General features: G+C 43.8%; 1 protein-coding gene across 3 annotated transcripts in view; it reads left to right on the plus strand.

The window, feature by feature from the left end:
• Positions 1-17,515, plus strand: part of LOC146350799 (lipase member M-like) — a 35,466-nt gene extending 17,951 nt beyond the window's left edge. For 2 of the 3 annotated variants that reach the window (XM_084841909.1, XM_084841910.1), the window contains 5 exons: positions 2,451-2,587; positions 7,643-7,789; positions 11,189-11,260; positions 14,020-14,091; positions 16,849-17,511. In XM_084841909.1, coding sequence (XP_084698035.1) covers positions 2,451-2,587; positions 7,643-7,789; positions 11,189-11,260; positions 14,020-14,091; positions 16,849-17,082 — 662 coding nt within the window. In that variant the 3' untranslated portion in view covers positions 17,083-17,511. Of the gene's footprint in view, positions 1-2,450; positions 2,588-7,642; positions 7,790-11,188; positions 11,261-14,019; positions 14,092-16,848 lie in introns of all 3 variants that reach the window. The other variant, XM_084841911.1, reaches the window with a different exon arrangement.
• Positions 17,516-22,203: the final 4,688 nt, after the last annotated feature.

A 22,203-nucleotide genomic window follows, 5' to 3' on the forward strand; every position in this document is an offset into this window, starting at 1 on the left:
CCCACATCTTTCCCAGCATAAGCATATGTATATCTACTCAGAAGTAACTCCCACTGTGCTCAATGAGGCTTGTCGCCAAAATGCACATTCCAGGGAGTCACTGAGATGTCCATGAATCAAAATAATGCATTTAGGAGCCTTAACATCAAAGCTTCAAAGCTTTGACTGATCCAGCACAGCAGCTAGAATACTGGGTTCCTCCTCTATTGATTGTTTATTTAATGAAGTAAGTAATACATGGGAGGGAGAGAGAGAGAGAGAGAGAGAGAGAGAGAGAGAAGGAGATTGTTTGGTAGGGAGAACACTATTCTTTTAATGATCGTTGCTTTAAGAAAGTACTTAATGCAGGTGCAAGGATGGGGGAAAGAGGCGCGCGCGGAGGAATGATTTTTATCAGACAAAAGGCATTTCCCATATCCCAACACAAACATATGTGTGTCTACTCAGAAGTAGCTCCCATTGTGATCAATGAGGTTTGTTCCTGAAATGCAGGTGCATCTGGAGCTTCAGGGAAAAGGAGAAAGGGGTGGGGGCATCCAAGGGGGTGGAGGCCTCTCTTATTGGTTGAGCAGCCCTTGCCAGTCAGATGACATTCACTCCAACCCCCACCTGGAAGTATGTTATGTGAAGTGATTTTTACTGATGTGGAGCACTCACTCGTGGAGCCGTCCATGAACCAAAGTGCAGCAAAGCTGATCCCTTTTTTAAAAAATCCGGTATTCCTTCATTCCCTTCCCACTCCATTGTCATGGAAACACCCCCCTAGACATCATGGTCAATAGCAGTCAACAGAATAAGAAAAGTGAGAGAAATTTGGAAGAATATGGGAGACTCTGTAAGGGTCTAGATATGCCCCTTGATATGAGCCCTGGATTTAAGATTAGCTTCTTAAATTAATTAAATTAATTTCTTAATTTCTTCTTAAATTAATTAGCTTCTGGACATCCTTCAGCTACAGTGGCAGTGGTTTGGACCCTGGGTTCCACCTCTGGCTTGTCAAGGGAGAGACAAATTAGAGTAATGGGTTTTGATGTCATACTAAGCAATCCAGGGACAGGGCATCCCTGGGTTATTTAGCTGCTCCAGCTGGCAGGAGAGCTAAGGGGGAATGATCGAGCAGTGTGAACTAGCACACTGGCTTGTTCAAGTCAACCCAGGGTTTGCAAAACAAACAAAGAAAAAGCTGAGTTGTCAATATGTGTGAGCCAGGCCATATCTTCTCTTTCACAAATGGGTCTAGCCCATTATTGAAATCAACTCCAGTAGCTTAATTTACAAGCATCGCATGCTATAACAACCCATTCAATCAGTACCATCTCCAAGTAAAATGGCAAAAGCATAACCACATTAATATAAAAACATAATTTAAAAAAACCTTTATCGTCTGGTTACCCAAACACAACAAGATTGCTTAGGAGCAGCTTCTGACAAGCGACTTAAAAACCAGTCCACCAGCACTAAATAGCGGCATGAAAAAGTACTTCACAATCAGGCTTCAAATCACCAAACAGCCCAAGGATTAAAGGATTTTTTTTACAGCCCTACAAACTGGTTTGGCAACCCAGTTCTCCCTCTGTCTGCCTCCTCATGCCTCTCTCACTTAAGGCATCTATCACACCATGTTTGTTTTTATTCTAGAGTAAGCACAGGGGCCCCAATCTGGATTAGGAAGCTCGCTTGGGGGTAGGTGAGCTTTAACCCTTCCCCCTCCCACTGTACCTTACATGGATTCCCCCACACACACCTTTAACATATATTGCCAAAGCAATTAGATACCTATCTGCCAGTATAAATTGCAGGTATGCCACCCCCCACTCTGAATAAGGAACCCATTGGGGGCGAAAGGGCTAAAGGCCTACCCCCCCACACACACACACACACACACAAGCTAGGTTCCTGATCCACACTGAGGCCACTGCACTTACTCTAGTCATAGCTCTTCACTACATCTTTAATATGTGTTTGGGGGGGGGGGTGAGTATAAACCATTAACCTTCATTTGACCCCAAAGTGGCAATGCCCCAAAGAGGAGATCTCCTTCAGTGTTGCCCCTTGAGCGTGGCAGCAGCAACAACAAGTTGTATGTGGGAAGGAGGTGTTCAAATTCCCTCCCCGGGCCCCTAGATATTATGGCTGCTGCATGCTCACTACTCTTATTGTCTTTACTGCTGCCCTTCTGTGTTGCACCCAAGGGATATCTCACTTCGCCTGGAAATGGCTGCCAGGACCAGAGAAGCCTGTCAGCCTATAGCGAAAGGATGAGAAAGCATAAAACATGCAGGGGTGCAAATGTCCTTCCCTAAATGACATGTTGCACTAGTTGTAATGCATGTGGCCAATATTTAAAGCTTGAAATGGTGCTATGTAAGCTAAAGGTTGGAGACAGACAAGGCTTCTGGTCTGTTTTATTTACTTTGCTTAACCTCTTTTGTCTCTTTGGTTTTTCTCAGCATTCATAGCGTTTTCAACAATGCCGGAGTTGGCTCAAAAGATCAAAATGTATTTCGCCTTAGCTCCTGTGACTAGACTTAAGTATGCCAAAAGCCCTGCAATCAAACTTCTTAGGTTTCCGGAAAGACTCCTCAGGGTATGTTCCATCTTTTCTTTCTTTCCAAATGGTCTTTTCTTCATCCAAATGGTCATAGACCAAGCTTGTTTAACCTTCCACAGTTTGTTGGGTTTTTGTAGGCCTTTCACTGTGTATCATCCCGTATGTAATTAAGGCTGCAATCCTATAACACTCTCCTGGAGTAAGTCCCATAGAAGCTGACAGGTCTTACTTCTGAGTTGACATGTATAGGATTGCAGTGTTAAACATTTATGATTTCGGGCACAGCGCTGGATAATATTTTGATATTTTTCACACATAAACAAATGTCTTACCAACCTGTATGTATTCTCAACTGAAACTTTTAAACTCTTTGTTGTTGTTGTTGTTGTTCAGTCGTTCAGTCGTGTCCGACTCTTCGTGACCCCATGGACCATAGCACGCCAGGCCTTCCTGTCCTGCGCTCTCTCCCGGAGTGTGCTCAAGTTCATATTCATTGCATCGGTGATACTATCTAGCCACTTCATCCTCTGCCGTCCCCTTCTCCTTTTGCCTTCAGTCTTTCCCAGCATCAGGGTCTTTTCCAGAGAGTTTTCTCTTCGCATTAGGTGGCCATAGTATTTCAGCTTCAGCTTCAGTATCTGTCCTTCCAATGAGCAGTCAGGGTTGATTTCCTTTAGGATGGACTGATTTGACCTCCTTGCAGTCCAGGGGACTCGTAAGAGTCTTCTCCAGCACCACAGTTTGAAAGCATCAATTCTTCGGCGCTCAGCCTTCCTTATAATCCAGCTCTCACTAGGGTTGGCGGAGAATTTCTCCCCGAAACTTCGGGGGGCCGAGCGCCAACGTGTTCGGCCCCCCGAAAAAGTTTCGGGGAGAAATCCTCCAAACCCCCCCCGCACCCCCCCCGGGACGGGACTTACCTTCACCGAATGTCCCTCCCAGTGGCTGGTCTGGCCAGCGGTTCGGCGGGTGTTCGAGCGAGGCGGGAGCAGCAGCCGGTCTTTCGACCGGCTGCCGCCACCGCCATTGCAATGAAAGAAAGAAAAAAAAAAACGCCCCCTGATAGGCTACGTGACGATTCACGTAGCCTATCACGGCTAGATTTGCAAAGTCAGCTGTGATAGGCTACGTCAATCGTCACGTAGCCTATCACGGGTGACTTAAAAAAAAAAAAAAGTGTGTACGGATAATGGCGGCCCCCATAGGGAGCCGCCATTCCCGTTCCTTATTTGGTCGCTGTAGTCTACGTAAAGATTTACGTAGACTACGGCGAAAATAAGGGCAACGCAAATAGTGTTGCCCTTATTTTCGCCGTAGTCTATGTAAACATTTACGTAGACTACAGCGACTAAATAAGGAACGCGAATGGCAGCTCCCTATGGGGGCCGCCATTCACGTACGCGCTTTTTTTTTCTTTTTTTTTAAAGTCACCCGTGATAGGCTACGTGACAATTGACGTAGCCTATCACGGCTGACTTTGCAGATCTAGCTGTGATAGGCTACGTGAATCGTCACGTAGCCTATCAGGGGGCGTTTTTTTTGTTTTTTTTTTAACTTTCGCGTTCGCGGCCGGGTGAGGCGGGAAGCCTCCTCCCCGGCCTGAATTTCGGCCGGGCCGAGGCGGGAAGCCTCCCCCCCCCCCGGCCTGAACTTCGCGGGGGGACCAGCGAAGCGCCTCCCCCCCACCGCGAACGTCCTTCGAGGAAAGGTAAGTGACTTTCGTCCACCCCTAGCTCTCACAGCCATACATTACTACTGGGAAAACCATAGCTTTGATTAGACGGACCTTTGTCGGCAAGGTGATGTCTCTGCTTCTTACTATGCTGTCTAGGTTGGCCATAGCTTTCCTCCCAAGGAGCAAGTGTCTTTTAATTTCATGGCTACAGTCACCATCTGCGGTGATCTTGGAGCCCAAGAAAGTAAAATCTGTCACTGCTTCCATTTCTTCCCCTTCTATATGCCAGGAAGTGATGGGGCCAGATGCCATGATCTTAGTTTTTTTAATGTTGAGTTTCAAACCAGCTTTTGCACTCTCCTCTTTCACCCTCAACAAGAGGCTCTTGAGATCCTCTTCACTTTCTGCCATTAGGGTGGTATCGTCTGCATATCGGAGGTTGTTCATAATTCTCCCGGCAATCTTAATTCCGACCTGCGATTCATCCAACCCGGCGTTTCTCATGATGTACTCTGCATATAAGTTAAATAAGCAGGGAGACAATATGCAGCCTTGTCGTACTCCTTTCCCAGTTTTGAACCACTCAGTTGTTCCATGTCTGGTTCTTACTGTTGCTTCTTGACCCTCGTACAGGTTTCTCAGGAGACAGGTAAGGTGGTCTGGTACTCCCATCACTTTAAGAATTTGCCACAGTTTGTTGTGATCCACACAATCCAAGGCTTTAGCATAGTCAATGAAGCAGAAATAGACGTTTTTCTGGAATTCTCTTGCTTTCTCCATGATGCAGCGAATGTTGGTGATTTGATCTCTAGTTCCTCTGCCTCTTCGAAACCCAGCTTGTACTTCCGGTAGTTCTCGGTTCGCATACTGCTGAAGCCTAGCTTGTAGGATTTTGAGCATCACCTTGCTGGCATGTGAAATGAGCGCAATTGTGCGGTAATTTGAACACTCTTTGGCGTTGCCCTTCTTTGGAATTGGAATGTAAACTGACCTTTTCCAGTCTTGCGGCCATTGTTGAGTGTTCCAAATTTGTTGGCATATTGAATGCAGCACTTTAACAGCATCAACTTTTAGGATTTGAAATAGCTCAGCTGGAGGACTGTCATCTCCGCTAGCTTTGTTGTTAGTAATGCTTCCTAAGGCCCACTTGACTTCACTCTCGAGGATGTCTGGCTCAAGTTCAGTGACCGCACTCTCATGGCTATCAGGGACATTCAGATCTTTCCTGTATAGTTCTTCTGTGTATTCTTGCCACCTCTTCTTAATCTCATCTGCTTCTGTTAGGTCCCTGCCTTCATTGTCCTTTATCATGCCCGTCTTTGCACAAAACGTTCTCTTGAGATCTCCGATTTTCTTGAAGAGATCTCTAGTCTTTCCCATTCTGTTGTTTTCCTCGATTTCTTTGCATTGTTCATTTAAGAAGGCCTTCTTCTCTCTCCTTGCTATTCTCTGGAACTCTGCATTCAGTTGGATATATCTTCCCCTTTCTCCCTTGCTTTCCGCTTCCCTTCTTTCCTCAGCTACTTGTAAAGCCTCATCAGACAGCCACTTGGCTTTCTTGCACTTCTTTTTCTTTGGGATGGATTTCGTTGCTGCCTCCTGAACAATGTTACAGACCTCCGTCCATAGTTCCTCAGGCACTCTGTCTATCAGGTCTAATCCCTGAAATCTATTCCTCACCTCCACTGTATATTCATAAGCGATATGATTTAGGTCATACCTGAATGGTTTAGTGGTTTTCCCTACGTTCTTCAATTTAAGCCGAAATTTTGCAACAAGAAGCTCATGATCTGAGCCACAGTCAGCTCCAGGTCTTGTTTTTACTGACTGTATAGAGCTTCTCCATCTTTGGCTGCAAAGGACATAATCAATCTGATTTCGATATTGACCATCTGGTGATGTCCATGTGTAGAGTCGTCTCTTGTGCTGTTGGAAAAGAGTGTTTGCTATGATCAGCGTGTTCTCTTGGCAAAACTCTATTAGCTTTTGTCCTGCTTCATTTTGTACACCAAGGCCATGCCTGCCTGTTATCCCGGTGATTTCTTGACTTCTTACTTTAGCATTCCAAGTGGGTTGAATGCTAATGGTGGAGTGGGTTGCCATTTCCTTCTCCAGTGGACCACATTTTGTCAGAACTCTCTGCCATGACCTGTCCGTCTTGGGTGGCCCTGCACAGCATAGCTTATGGCTTCACTGAGTTACGCTGGCCCCTCCGCCACAACAAGGTAGTGATATGGTTATGATATCTTCTATGGATTTGTACTACAAATAGGCTGAAAAATAAACAGCGAATAGTGAATCCAGAACCCACTTCTTACCAGCTAGACTTACTTCTACTCTCAGTAATCCTACTTGTGCTTAGGGACATCAGTGGAGACTTGTTTAGAGTAATTGGGTATTTATATATCTTATCTGCAGTATTTTTAAATGTGAGCAAAATAAAAAAATCAAGACACTTTATTGTATGTTTTGTTAGTAGGGTGCCACTCACACATTGCTAAAAACAAGACAAAAGAGGACTGATTAGCATAAAAGATGCATATGCTAATTTATAAGTATAAATGCAAATTTAGAAATACTATAATTTAAATAAAATACAATGCATCTCACTCTAGAGAGGAAGACCATGGCCAGGTGACCTGTGCACCTGCTGATATTCTGCTGACCAATTGCTAACCTTCAAGGCCCCTGCCTTCCCTTCTTATGGTTCTTTATCTTTTGAACTGGATTTGGAACTGGACAGTCCTTCTAACAGATGACTGTCCTCTCACTGTAAAGTAGGAGACATGGAGACCCAATGTCCAATGAAAAATGCTGAAATGTAGCGGCAAGCAGGTTCACTCTTTCTCTGTGCTCAGCCGCTGATTCACCAGGCCTACTGTATGAGTTTGGTGTAGTGTAGTTGTCGGTGTAGTGTAGCTGACAGTAAGGCTGTAATCCTATCTGCACTTTCCTGGGAGGAAGCCCCATGGAATGCAATCAGACTTACTTCTGAGTAGACATATATAGGATTGCACTGTAACCTGTTAGGCTGGAAGACTCCAATTAAATTTCACCTCAAGTCATGAACTTACTGGTTGGACTTAGGCAAGTTCTGTTCTTTCAGCCTCAGGCCTCAACTGTGCTCTGTTCCATCTGTTCTATTGGAAAAAATATTTGCCTAGTTTAGAATAGCCTTCCCCAACATGGCCATGCTGGCCAGGGATGCTGATGTTTGCAATCCAACCGATCTGGAGGACATCAGATTGGGGAAGGCTGGTTTAGTGAATACAGAGATAATGTAAGGAAAGTACAATATATAGAGAATTGCAATTTGTATGCTCCCTCTGTATGATAAAAGATGAAGTTGCAGAAACAACAAGGAAACAAGGAAAAGTTCAATTTACTCCAGTGGTCAAATCTCTTGTACTTTACAGGCTATGCTTGGCAAAAGAGAATTCCTTCCCCAGAATCGATTACTCAGAAAGGTTATTATTACCTTCTGTAGCCGGAGATACTTTACTAGAGTTTGTGGAAATGCCTTCTTCTTCCTGAGTGGATATAATACAGAAAATATAAATATGGTAAGCACTGAGATCAATTAAGATGTATGGCTTCTCACCTAAGATCATCACAGCATAAAACAGGGAAGGTGGACATAATATAACAATAAAAGAAAAATAAACAAAAGTAATCAAACATAAATTAATAAGAAACAACCCTAGTTAAAAACAGACAGTCAACCCAACAAATAAAAGTAATGACCGAATCCAGTACTACAAGTTGCCCATCTAAATGTAAAATTCAATTTTACCAGTTTGGGGTGCCTTTTTGAGGGTAAGAGCTCTCCACACATACGTCTGTGCATGCAGAGAATTTACTCTCATGAACATCCATTGGACATGGATGAGGGGAGGGCATGCCATTCTGCCCAGCAGCCCCCATAGAGGGGCTCATGGGAACCCTCTGATAAAAGGGGTTTCTGGCTGCACAGTACATTGATGGTGCTATATAAATAAACTGAAGAAGGAGAAGGAGATTATCCAGGGAAGAGTGAGCTAATCTCTGTATTTTCCCTTCTCTGAACCTCAGGTAAATAGGAGTTCTTCATCTTTGCTTGTGTTCCTCTCACCAATCTGGTGGAGGATATTGCTGGTGGCTTGACTAAACTGAGGGTGGGGAACCTGTTGTTGGATTACAACTACCATCATCTTTGCCCACTGGCTCAGTCTGATGGGAGCCTGAGTCCATGAACACCGCAAATCCCCCAACCCTGGACTAAACCATTTTGTGATAGCTTCAGTGGTAGAAGATAGACTATAAAGAGTTGTCCTGAGTATAATACAGCTTCTTGCAAGGCTTTAGAATATCTATCTATCTATTGATCACAGCCACTATACTTTGGGTTTCTCATTTTATTTTAAATTTTCTTTTCTTTTCTTTTCATGTAACTTATTTGTCATAGAGCACATTGGTGTTTTGTTTTTAAATACGTTATAGGTCTATGATCTGGTATCACTAGGATCACAAGTAACTACTTCATCTGGCAAAAGTCGCAATCAGGGCAGGGGGGACTTGGCAGAACAAAACACCCTTTGAAGAGACTGACAGGAAAAAGGGATAAGGGACCATGATGGGGGGGGGGAATATACTCACAGCTGACCAAGCCATACTTGCTGACAGGCTGAAATGGTTGAAATCCTCTGATGTTTCCCCACCCAAGTCTTGTCTTTCCTTTGTCAGCCTGTATCAGTGGGGGGAGGAATGTCAGGGAGTAATTTTAAGCCCCCTCCTTCTCAGGCCATCTGATGGCAGGCATATGAAAAGAGGTGGGGGAGGACTTTTTTTTCCCAAGAGGAAATCTCAGTAAGTCACATTTTTATGTATTCAGCACCAAATCCACAGATGCTTCAGAAATTTGAAATGAGCTATGAACTGGCCTATCCTGCATCTCCCAGACCTACATATGGAGCAGAACTTCGTTATCCATCAGCTTTCACAATTCTAGAATGTTCCAATGCATTTTGTAGCCAAAAAAATATGAAAATGCATTTTTGTGAGAAAATATATTTCAAAGTGTGTGTTTTGTGAGAAAATACATTTAAAATACATATCAGAATATGCATTTTGTGAGATTTTTTTTTAAAAAATCACAGATTAATGCAGAAATGGGATAGAATGGATTTATGAGCAAACACACATGACAGTGATATGAATGAGAAATACACTGCATTGTCCATCGCTGCTTTCAGCTCATTCCTTAGAATATAGGGTTGATTCTTGAAAATCAACAGCACCTTCTGGTGTTCAGTTGTCCTCATGGGATAATTGTCCAGGTTTCTCAAGTTATCATTAATTGCCATAGCAACTAACAGTCGAATCCAAAGAATCACAATATGCCAGAATTCTTAGGGAGCCCAAGAATTCTTAACATGTTGTACCACAACTTCCAGGACCATTCAGAATTCTTTCTTCCTGAGTTGCAAAAAATGGTGCAAAAAATGTAACAAAAAATGAAGAGCAAGGAGAGGAGCCATGCAAGCGGATGTTCCATGAGGCTTTAATTGGTTGTATCCAATGGGTTGTATCCAATCTTAACATAAGCCCAATTACTCTCAATGTGTCTGCTTTAAGCAGGACTAACATTGATTAGGACCCATAGTATTTCTGCGCTGAGAGTTCTGAATGGAACTTTTTCAACATATTCATAGGAGCTGGGGCCGAAGAAAAGGTGACTCAGACTATTTAGTCGGCTGGGACTTCTCAGGTGCATTTTTCAATGCATTTTCTCACAAAATACTTGTTTCTAAATATATTTTATCTCAAAGTATGTATTTCTAACATTTTATACAAAATATGCATTTTTGTAAAAAAAAAAATAGCAAAGAACTGCATCGCAAAATTTGAAGACGTGCAAAATCTGAAGGATAATTGTACAGCTGTGTGCAAATGGACTCTCAGAATCCTCCACCTTATTTGTGGGCAGAGAAATTTGGGAGACGATTTCACCAAATTTCTCCTGGGAGAGGAGAAATTCTCCACACTTTCTCACAGGTAGAACTTACCATTGGCAGAGCTTGTAGCACAGCTTCTTCTTTTTTATAAGGGGTTTTGGTTTGGGTTTTTCATACTGCAGGATCATCAGCTGTGTTGGCAGACTGGCCCCCATTTTGTGTTCATCACAATGCAGGTGTGTGGGAAGGAGTGGGGGCAGTGTTGTATCTAGCTGAAGGGAAGAGGTAGAGTTAGTGCTGAGCCAAAATCTGTCCTCCAGTTCCCTGAAAGTATTCTTCCCCATGAAAGAGGCTTCCATTGTTCTACCTAATTCTCAGGGTGTTTTATAATTTATTTGTGTGTGTGGTGTTTTTGAGCTTACCTAATCACAGCTACCCTCCCAGGCTGCCTGCACATCCTGATCTGAAAAGGCCCTATGGAAATGGAAGGCATCATGAGGAATTACCTCATGATGGCTTCCACTGCGCTTCAGTTGAAGTGAAGGAACCTGAGGAGGCTACAGGCTGCTGGAGAGATGAATGTACAATGAAAAATGGGACATTTGTGCTCATTCCAAGACTTGGCCACCTCCTAAGTAAGGTGTGCCCAAGAAGCCTAAACCCAACCCATGAGAATTTCTCTGAAATTTCTTCACCATTGAATTTCTTTTTGAAAACAATTTATTTTCTATCAAATGAAATGAGAATGGTCAAAAAAAAATGTGGGAGCAATTTTTGGCACAGCACTAGATTAGTCCAGGAAATGTGGATCAGCTGAATTCACTCTGAAATGTGCACATTCTTTTACAGTGCAATCCTATGCATGACTATTCAGATGTAAGTCCCATTGAGTTCAATGGGACTTCCTTCCAGGTAAGCATGTATAGAATTGCAGCCTTAATTATTTTCTATAATACTAGCCATTTTACTCATGATAAGAGTTCCATCCTCTGGTACAAGAAAACTGGGTCTCTTCCTTCCTTCTTTCAGAGCCGGGTAAAAGTGTATGTCGCTCGATCACCAGCTGGAGCATCTACTCAGAATCTATTGCATTGGAGCCAGGTATTATTTGTTATATCATCATCATCATCATTATTATTATCTTTGTTATATTATTATTATCAAGTATTAAAGGGTGATCTTTTAGAACGGTGTTACACATTTGTGCCATTAAGGTATCATCCTTGGTAAGGCAACTATAACAAAGTAAGATAGCATGTACATTTATGAGGGAAATGGCAATTACCTATGAATAGCTATCATGTTAAGCAGTTCACTTTTCACTTTCCTGAGCAGTGAGGTGTCCAGGGCAGCACTATATGGTTCAGTTTCTTTTGGATGAGTGAGCACTGGAGGCTTCTAGTATCTTTCTGGGATCTAAATGTTTATTTACAAACATACAAGCAGAACATAGAAGAAGCGAACAGTGCTAGAGGAGGCAGAACAACCACTAATAGCACTTCAGATTTGCAAAGAGCCATTTTATCACAAGGATGTTTCAGTTTTAGCCAGCTGCACCATAGAAAAACAAAAGAAAGTGCCCTGTCTCTCTGTATGTCCATAAACTGCTTCTAGATATTTCTCTTTGTCTTTCCCAAATTCTGATAGATATTACTAGGGATGTTGTGTGTGTTCATGCAAGGGGTGGAGTCCAACAGACTCCATCCCCTGCTCGACCCCCTGGACTCAGCTCACCCAGCCCCCAGCCAAGCCTGCCGAGCTGCGCAAGCTGCAGGGACTTACCAGTCCTGCCTGTGAGCACCCACAGCCAAGTCACAAATGTCAACTTGCTATTTTTGTAAATTAAATCTTGCACACAGTGGCCAGCGCTTTCCGGCTGGCCAATGTATGCAAGATTTAATTTTTTAAAAAACACTTGCTGCAGTCACATGGCTCAGCAGGGGGAGGGAGGAAATCAATCCTTTCTCCCCCTCCCTTCCCCGCTCCTGTGAAGGCAGCGGCTTGACAGGAGGACGGAGATGAGAGGGAAGCCCCTCTCGCCTTCCTCCTCCTGTCAAGCCTCTGCCCCCACGTAGTTGGCCCGGGATGGGAGGGGGAGGAAGGAATGATCCCCCCTCCCAGCTACCCATATACAAAAATATAGAGCCCCTTTTAAACAAGATGGGCCCCTATATTTTTGTAGATTTATTGTTGCGCACTCTTAAGGCCCCTTAATGTTGTGGAAATGTCCATTTCTGGCCACTGTTGTGCACAACAATAGATCTATGAAAAAATAGAGCCCCATCTTGCATATAAGATGGTGGCTTGCATAGAGGAGCGGGCAGCTGTGGCATGCTCCTGGACAGTTTGCCAAGTCCTCCAGGGGTTTGTGCACCTTGGCTGCCATGGGCAGCAGCAACGGCTGCTTGAGCACCTGCCGAGCATGAATTCTAATGAGTTTGTCCATCCCTGGATGTCACATCCTAAAGGGTGGAGAGAGAATCCAGGTTATTAAAGATCATCAGGCATGTTTTGGTTACCTATAAATTGCTAGGTAGGCAAAACCATTTCCTGTAATTAAGACATAACTCATAGCAATGTATGTTGCAATGAGTAAACAAATAGGGATGTCATGGGAGTTCATCTAAGTTAGGTTTGGATTTGAACCCTGGGATCTGGAAGAACCACCTCAAAATGGGAGGCTAGTCTTCCAACCTGCACATGTCCTCTCCCCATTTGGATTAAAATCAGAGTGGTCCTGCCTGCACCCACTATGCCAGAGCCATTTCTTCTGCATCTCCAGAACTGGCTAAGAAGTTCAGAACTCCATGTTTAGAGCTCTTTAGTAGGCTTTATTTTCTTTTTTTTAACAAAGACTTCAGGAAACAGTTCAGTTAATTAAAAAGTTCTTTCAACAGAAATGGCTAAGCAGTTCTGAACTCTAACTTGAGAGCTGAAGGAATCCTTCTCCAAACAAATTCTGTTTGGCAGCTACTGTAGCATTTACTTAGGACTTGTTCAAACTGTGCTGAGCAAACAATGCTTTTTTCAAGCAAGCTATCTCTGTAGCTCCAAGCCAGAAACCCAAGTAAGACACTTAGGGCTCAATCCTATGCCTGTTTAGACAGAAGGAAATCCTACAGCTCCCAGCATTCCCCAACCAGCCATGCTGGCTGGGGAATGCTGGGAGTTGTAGGACTTTTTTCTGTCCAAAGAAGGGTTGCACCCTTAGAGAGCAATCCTATACCCCTACAGTGTCTGGGGGGCATAAGATTGTTCAGTTTCCTGGCTCCAAGCTCAGAGACATGGCTCCAACTTCAGGGCCAGGAAACTACACTCTCCTCCCCCTCATAGCCGATGTAGAGAGAACTGCACTGGCTACCTCTCCATTCTTGGAAAATGGAGTGTGGAGATGGGGGAAAGGGGGGTGTTTCCATGGACAGGGAGAAGAGGAGACCAGGGTGGCAACCATCCAACAAATCCAAGGATCGCCTCAGCTAGATGGGTGAAAACACCCATCTAGCTTAAATACAGAGTGGGAGACGCAACATGCTTCCCGCTCTAGATAGGATACTCATAAGCCTCTGAGTTCCCAGGGTGCATCACATAGGATTGCAACCTTACACTACAATCCTGTACATGTACACTAAGAAGTAAAGCCCATTGAGTTCAAGGATTTATTCCCAGTAAGTCTGTAGGAATACAGCCATAACAAGTGACATGAATAGAAAACACAGAGATAACCATCCACTCTCGTACAGAAACAACGTGAGGTTCCATTGTAGCATGAACATGTCTCTTAATGGGAGAAAGAGTCCACATTATACTTATTCACCCTTAATCTAGCTGTGTAATATTTCATTTCTTGTCTTTTCTGCTAGGTTCTCCATTGTAGACTATTCAAAGCTTATGACTGGGATGATGAGATCAAGAATAAGGAAAAGCACAATCAGGTAGGGCTGTAATTGTACACTTATTGAAAAGCTTAGCCTTTGAAAAAGCAAAGCAAAGGGGAAAGGGGGGAGCGATATTTAGGTACAGTACTGCCAACTGGAGTTTAAAAAGGATCTCTTGGCACTGATGGCCAGTTCACATGCGACATTCTTAATGCATAACTCCAAATTCCAATTATCTGTTTTAAATCCTGAAACACCCCTGCTGTCACTGAATTGGGTTTAGAATCGGGTTTTAAAAAGACACCATAAAACCATGGTGTCTATAGCAGCTATGGAATATCACCACAGAGTACCATTACAGAGCACTATGTACAGCATTCTATACTGTTATTATAATATTAGGGATGGTGCGGGCGCCTGGTTGGGGCTCGAAGCCCGGTGAGAAATCACCAGCTTGACCCTGAACACCAGTCTGCAGCTCCCAGCCCCTGCCCAGCTGTCATGTTGCAGACATTGCCCCTTTAAGGCCCCCATTTGCATAGAGTGGCAGATGGTGCTCGATGAGGAAGCGTATGCCTGTGCACTGTTGCCAAGTACCCCATGAACCACCCAGCAGCTCACCCCATCCCTCTTGCCTGGGTTGGGTAAGTGCTGGGAGTCAGCAAGTGCTGTGCGAGGTGGGCATGGGATGGTCCATCCAACTATCATCATCATCATCATCATTATTATTACTATTTTTGTTTCCCACCAGGAGGTGTGTGGCCTGTGGGAGAGGGGTGCAGCCCGGGGGGGGGGAATTGTCCCTGGACCTGATGCAGTTGACCCCTGCTATAGGTGATGGCTGGAGAGCACTTGTGGAAGCACTCATGTGTCTCTTACCATTCCTTGGCTCCTGGATAGGGAAGAATCTCCACCACTTACCACATAGGTGCTCTCAGCAGTTCTTGATATTAATCAGTGAAATTAATCCAGGAATTATTGGCGGGACCCATCCCATGCTTACTATTTCTAGTGGTGCAGTTGATCTAAATCCTTCTTAAAGTGCAGCAATGAGAACTGGGCACAGCACTTTAAGAAGGATTAGACAAAGTAGAACAGGCTCAGAGGAGGGCAACAAAAATGGTCAGATGTGTGAAAAACAGATCTTATGAGGAAAGGTTGAAGGATGTTGGGCTTCCAGTTATCATTCAGTTCCTGCCACTCTAGTGAAAACAAGCAGTAAATTGTGTGTGAGTTTTGTTTTGGTTTTTTTGTGGGGTGAGGGGAGTCTAAAGCAAGGGGCCTCATGTATGTGCAGTCAGGATTCTAATTTGCATGGGGAGCCTATGTGCATACAGCAGTCTCGCTGCTTCAGAATGTCCCCCCACATGCCTCATCAGAATGTTTTTTGAAAGGAAATCCTCATGTATTTACTCCTTGAGTTACATTCCATTTTGAACTAGATCAACTGTGTTGATGGAAGTGGACTTGCCCCTCCCTCCCACCCCTAGCAGCCCCTCCAAGCCCCAGCAGCCCCTCCAACCCCCAGCAGCCCCTCCAACCCCCTGTAAAATGCTACACAGGCAGTCAGGACACCCTGATGAATGGGATAATCTGTGGCTGGGGTGAGGAATCTCTTTCAGCCAGAGGGCTGAATTCAATTTTAGAGAAGCTCTCAGGGGCCGGTAGTAACTAAGTCTTCAGAGAGGCATTTCAACCTTTTAGAATGGGGGGGGGACCACACAAAGGTCAGGAAGCTACCAAACAATTGGTGGTTGGGGTGGGGCCTGGGGAAGGAGGCTTGGCCATCTGGGGAGCCCTAGAAAGCTTTGGCTATTGGGCAGTATAGAAATGCAATTAATTAATTAATTAATTAATTAATTAATTGAAGGCTGGATTGTGGCCCTCCCAGAAGCCAGAGTTGGACTCCAGGCCTGAGGTTCCTCACCCCTGATCTGGGGTGGGGGATTGATCACCAAAAATTAATGGGATCAGGGCAGGTATGGAGAGGGAATTCAACCTTTTCCTACTATGATGTTGTCCTGAAGCTGGCATTTACATGGAGAGGAAATCCCCCCATGAGCTGAGCTGATATTTGCATTTAAAAAAAAAAGCTGCACATTAAATGCAACAATGCATCTATGTTGATTTCACTTGTAGTTTGACCAGCTATCTAAGAAACTAGAGTGGGGCACACCAAAGTATACTCAGTCAGGACAGGAGGCCAGACCAAATGGCACAACTGAAGCTCCTCATTGGCTATACATTTGCAACCTAAAGGGCCAAGTCTAGGGATGTACGAAAGTCACTTACTTTTTTGCAGCTTGGATTCGTGGGGGGGAGGCGCTCCGTCCCGTCCCCTGGAATCCTCCCTGGGCCGGCTCTGCTCCGTGGTGGCTCTGCGGAGCCGCCGGCCAGGGCCGTCCACAGCCGGAGTTCCGGCCACAGCCGGCTGCTGCGGACGCAAATGGCGGCCACTGTAGCAGCTGCCATTTGCGTCCTGCCAGGCTGCCGTGATAGGCTACATAAGTCTGATGCCCAATCCTGTGTAATTTGTTTCTGACATTATTCTGTTTTGGAAACAAATTACACAGGAGATCCAGCATAAATGTGCATCCAGCCCTTAGTAAAGAAGGAGAATTATATGAGTAATAAGATCAATTCAAAAGAGGTAAGAGATCCTTATAATTTAGAAGAAGAAGGATGTGATAGATAGATAGATAGATAGATAGATAGATAGATAGATAGATAGATAGATCTCCATTTACCTAACTTTTTAGTTTAAGGACAGGCAATGACTGATTTTTCTTCTATTTTGATATACATGTTTTCTAGTTTACCCCTCCTTTATATAGAGTGGAAGACATGACTGTACCAACTGCAGTGTGGTCTGGAGGAAAAGACCTGCTCTCAGACCCAAAGGATGTTTCTGTATTACTCCCTCAAATCAAAAATCTTGTTTCCTATAAATCAATTCCAGAATGGGCTCATCTGGATTTCATCTGGGGCCTGGATGCACCTCAGCGCATGTATAATGAAATAATTGACCTGATGAAGCAACATGCGTAGTCCAACACAAAACTGTGGCAGCATGGAATAGCAGCTGAATGATCTGCCACACCAGCAGAAGTCTGTCAGTGTGTTCTTTTTAAAACTTCGGTGCATGTTCAGACAGAAAAAAAAGCCCTTCAGTTCCCAGCATTGCTTGGCCAGTGTGGCTGGCTGGGGAATGCTGGGCTTTGTAGGACTTTTTTTTGTCTTAAAGTGCATAGGATTGCACCTTTACAGCCCAAACTGATCCATGTTTACTTGAGTGTCTGGCCCACTAAGTTCCATGGGTCTTACTCTCAAGTGAGTCTGCACATGATCGCGGCCTTAGACATGGATGGATAAAGAGATTTGCTGCAATATTGCACACCGCTTTGCGGTATTTGCTTCTGAACTGTATTTCTACCCTGGTGACAAATTTCTGTAACAAGTAAAGGATAATATGAGTACATTTTAAGTATTCCTGTTTGAATAATTGCAAACTAATCTGCTAACTTCTAGAAGGTCTGGAACTTCTCTACAAAACACAACTATTGTTAACTTGATGCTTCCACTTCCTTTTCCTGCTTTGAAAACTCAAGTAAATGTGAAGATGGTTAAAGGCTTTAGAAATGTTTATAGCTTTAGACCAGGGATGGGCAACATGTAGCCCGTAGGCTGCATGTAGACCCCACTGCTGCGTCACCTAACAAAGTGTTAAAAAATGTTGGCTATTTGCCCTCAAATTTTGGCAGCAAATTGCTATGGAGGTTTACTATGTTCTCAAGCGAAACGTGTCCTCAGAAAGTCCAGTGTTACGTGATGTGCTCTCATTAGACCTGTGTATGAATCCATGCACGTTCCAACAACATCCACATACCCACTTATAAGGAATCTTTAGACACTGGCAAATAGAGCGTCTATGGCCAAGGTGATGATTCCTATCCACAGAGATCGACACTCAGACACTGTTGAAGAGGATAATGCCACAATGGCACTTTTATTGAGGTTTACGGAGATTCAAAGGCACAAGCTGGTTTGCTGGGAATTAGCTGAGCGAATTGATTTGTTAACACTTACACCAATGGGGATGCTCAAGCCTTCACCAAGTTATGCCTTGATGGGGAAATTAGCTGCATTCCTCGTGAAGCTGAGCTCCAGGCCTAAAGGTAGTTTTTGAGACTGCAGGAAGGAGTCTTCCTGTGGCTTGAAGCATATGCACAACATACACACACACACACACAGAGAGAGAGAGAGAGAGGCTGGAGGCGACAATGTGTACTAAGACCCTCCAAGACCAATATACCTTTCCCTGGGCTGAAGCTCTTTCCTGCAGACAAGAACTAGCAACCGTTGCAACTCCTGGTCTCAGGTGAAGAGAAAGGAAAACAGGAAGCTTTGACTCCAGGAGGCAAAGCACCCAATGATGGCACCTTGCTCTACCATGCAAGGAGCGTAGCGATTTCAGTGGGAAGGAGGCTAGTCTTCAGTGATTTCAGTATGGAGCCTGCCTCCGGAAGTTCTGAGTGATTTCAGCAGCAGTGTGGCACCTCAATGCTGGGGGTGAGGCACCTAGTGATTTCAGCAGCATGGGCCCATGCCTCTGGGAAGAGGGGGACAGGGAGGGGACTGTGGCTGCCTAACCTGAGGGTTCTTATACAGTTCAGAGAAAGGCTGTGACATCACAACTTTGATGAAGCAGATAATGCTCATAGGTACTATAAGTAGTGATACTCCACGGCTTTCATCTCATATAACAGGATATAAAAGAGGATGCAGGGAGTTGATCAAGTACCTTACCAGATATCACTCTTGCTATCTAACACATTCATATTTTGCTTTATTTTTACCCCCACCATTGCTTTTGGGCCATGTGTTTTAGGAAGTCCATTAGAAATTGCTTGCTCTAGTCTTACATAATCACTCTCAACTTCAGTTCTCTGCCTTTCTCTCACCTTTCCTGAGGCTGGGGATGAAGACACCTGGCTTAGCTGTGTCTCAAAATGGAGTCAGTACTGTTCACTCAAAAGGGAGCTATTTTGGAACACCAGAGTTCAGCAGTTTGATGCCAAATTTTGGTGGCAAGCCGCAATTTAAAAAAAAAAAAAATTGCCACTGCAACAACAGTGTAGCCTGTGGGGCGGGGGGAGGAGAATTAGCCCCCGACTGCCCAAAGTTATCCACTCCTGCTCTAGATGATCCTAAGGTATATAAACTTGTTTTTAAAGGTCTTATAGACTGTCTGGATATGAATTGGTTTTGGTTTGGCACTTTAGCGTCAAACTGGAAACTTGGTAGACGTTGCTTGAAAAAAAAAAGAATGCAACGTGGGAGAAGAATCCGTTGTTGATATCATACTTTGGTTCTTTCAGATAGTACTGCTGAAGAGTAGCCTTACTATGATCCTCTTCTGCCATACAGACCACTAAGGCTGTATGAAAATATAGCTTGGAGGGATTGAATACACAGAGAATTAAAGTGCATTTGAGGTTCCATAACCAAAAACATTTCAGGCAAGAAGTCTATTAATTGTCAGATTAACTGCTAAGAGAAAAGAAACTTCTCCCAACCAGGCAATTATCCCTTTGAATATAAAATACCTGTCAAGAACTCCCATTTTATTTTTTGTTCTAGCAGTTTGCAAGCTCCCATTTTGCAAAGGTTGAGGTTGCAGGTGGTGGGCAAAGCACCTGTGTGTTATCTTGTGATATCACTAGCCCCAAGGTCAGAACAAGGCCCAATTAATTGGACTGAGTGATCTCAGCTGTGGGAACTCTCCTCTCCCTTTAGGGGCCTGAGAAAGCTATTCTAGCCAGGCTGCGATTGGCTAACAGGGATCACCTTAGAGTTACTAGGGGCTTGAGCGTATAACCATTGGGGTTAACAGCTGCCCCTTGTCATTTGTCTGGACTTTTTGTCTTTGTCTTGACTTTGTTTTGGACTCCAAGTATCTCCATTTGGGCCTTGTCCTACTGGAAGACCCATGCTTAGGTCTGTATAGGTAGGTTTGGGTAGCTTTGTTATTTTTGCCTTGAAGTATTGTTTCCAAATATTAATGGATCTTGTGTGTCTTTTATTCCCCTTTCCACAATAAACTCACTACCTTTTATAGCTGGTTGCCTGTGTGCTTCATTGTAAATTGCTTCAGTACTAAATCCAGAGTCTTCCTCTTGGTTAATGTTACTGTTTAAGATTTTGGTCAAATCCTTAGAAACGGATGGTACTAGTTTTCCCTCCTAGTTCATAAGCCTTAGGGGTGTCCTGTAATGTTGGAGAGTTCTCTGACTCAGGCTAATTTGGCCAAAGGCAGGGGGGGGGGGTTGCTGGGTTGGCATTCAGCCCAAGCAATCTTTTGTCTCTGCCTTCACTGCCGGGAGTTTCGGCAACCCCTTTCTCTGTTCAAATAACATTTGGATGTGAGCCACAAAGATGGCATGCTATCAGCCCATTTTAGCTTATTCTATCCAATTCCCAGGAAAGACTGACAAGATAACATCAGGGCAGAATTGCATTTTGAATTGTTAACAGAGAGCTGAGTCTCTCAAAACTGCTGCCCCACATTGCTTTCTCCTTCCGGTTTCCATACAATTTGCATACAATTACCCATGCCATGTTGTAATTATGTTTTGATTTTCACAGATATGGGATAGGGCATAGGGGACAAGGAATTATGCAATGTGACATGGGAGTTTATAGAAAACCCCTCCCCACATGTTTCTCAGGATGCAAAGACACCACTGGATGCTACCCCAAATGTCATGATCACCATTTAACTCATCAAGTCTGAGGAACATTACCAAGCCACATTGGTAATAGAACAGTAAAAAAAAATGCATGCCACTAACTTTTTTGACATTTGATAGTAAATTTCAAGACTAGTCAAATCAAATGATGAAATTTGGGCTGGAATCCTATATCCACTTACCTAGAAGTAATCCCCACAGAGCTCAATGGGAATTACTTGTGAATAGACACAGTCATCAGCCAAAAGACCTTGATTGGCCTAAAGATTTACCTGAAAATGTCAGGTTTTCTGTCATTTACAGTTAAATCTTGAGGTTTTTCATATAGTAGCCATTTTAGGTTCAATTTTGGCAGAGGGCATTTATTACTATTCTCCTAAAAGTATTATTTCAGTTATCAGAGACACACATCTTTTCTGGTTTGTCCTTTCCCTCTTCCTCCTCAGGAAAGAAGAGGGAAAGATGGTGAGATTGCAGCCCACATGGAGAAATCAGTATCTGGAGACATGTGCTGAGGTCACAGGCTGCTTTTGTTCGTATCTGAAGGATCAAGGCCCGAGATAATGTGAGCGACAAAGATAGCATGCTGTCCTTCCAGTTGTGGAATGAGCTTCCCAGAGAGGCTTGCTTGGTGCCTACATTGTGCTCTTTCTGATGCCAGGTTTATTTTCCCAGGTGTTTTAGTATTTTAGCTCTGTTGTTTTAAATCTAAGTCTCTGCATTGCTGCTAGGTTTTACTGTGGTCTGTACTTCTAAGCTTTTACTTTTTATATTGTTTTTTATTATGTGTTTTGCGGTTTTAATGGTTGTAAATTGCTCAGAGAGCTTTGGCTATTCAACAGTATATAAACATCATAAATAAATCAAGCAGGGGGCAGGTATGGCATTCATGGCATTCATGGTCAGGATTTGTATGAGGGTTCTTGGAGAAATCCGCAATGGATTCAAATGAGTTTGGGTTTCTTTGAATCTGACCTGCAGATTCAGCAGTAGACTGGCTTTTTCTAAGTCATGCAGATTCTGCAGACTTGTGGAGCATTTTTTTTCTTCACTTTTTTTTGGGGGGGGGGATTTGTGCTAAGTTGTATCAACTAATGTGCATTTGCACAAATGTGCATTAGTAGAATACAATTCTGGTTTAAAAAAAAAATCTGATTCCATCAATGAGCAGATGACAGAATGAAAGACACCTGACAATCCACAAAATACAGACAGAATGCATATAACATAACCTGTACACCTCTAGTTTGTACCCAGGACAACTACACTGGTGACAGAAACTACACAGGTGAGATCTGGGTTGAACCAAAACAGCCACTGTGGCCCACCTTGAGTAAGGCCCAAATGGTGTCAAAGGCAAGCCAAGGTCTTTAGCCATGAACTCCATCTCCAGGCAAACAGCAGGTGAGGGGGCTTGATG

Source organism: Heloderma suspectum, chromosome 3, assembly GCF_057233095.1.
Source record: "Heloderma suspectum isolate Gila_16-S chromosome 3, 16-S_ref, whole genome shotgun sequence".
Classification (NCBI taxonomy): domain Eukaryota; kingdom Metazoa; phylum Chordata; class Lepidosauria; order Squamata; family Helodermatidae; genus Heloderma; species Heloderma suspectum.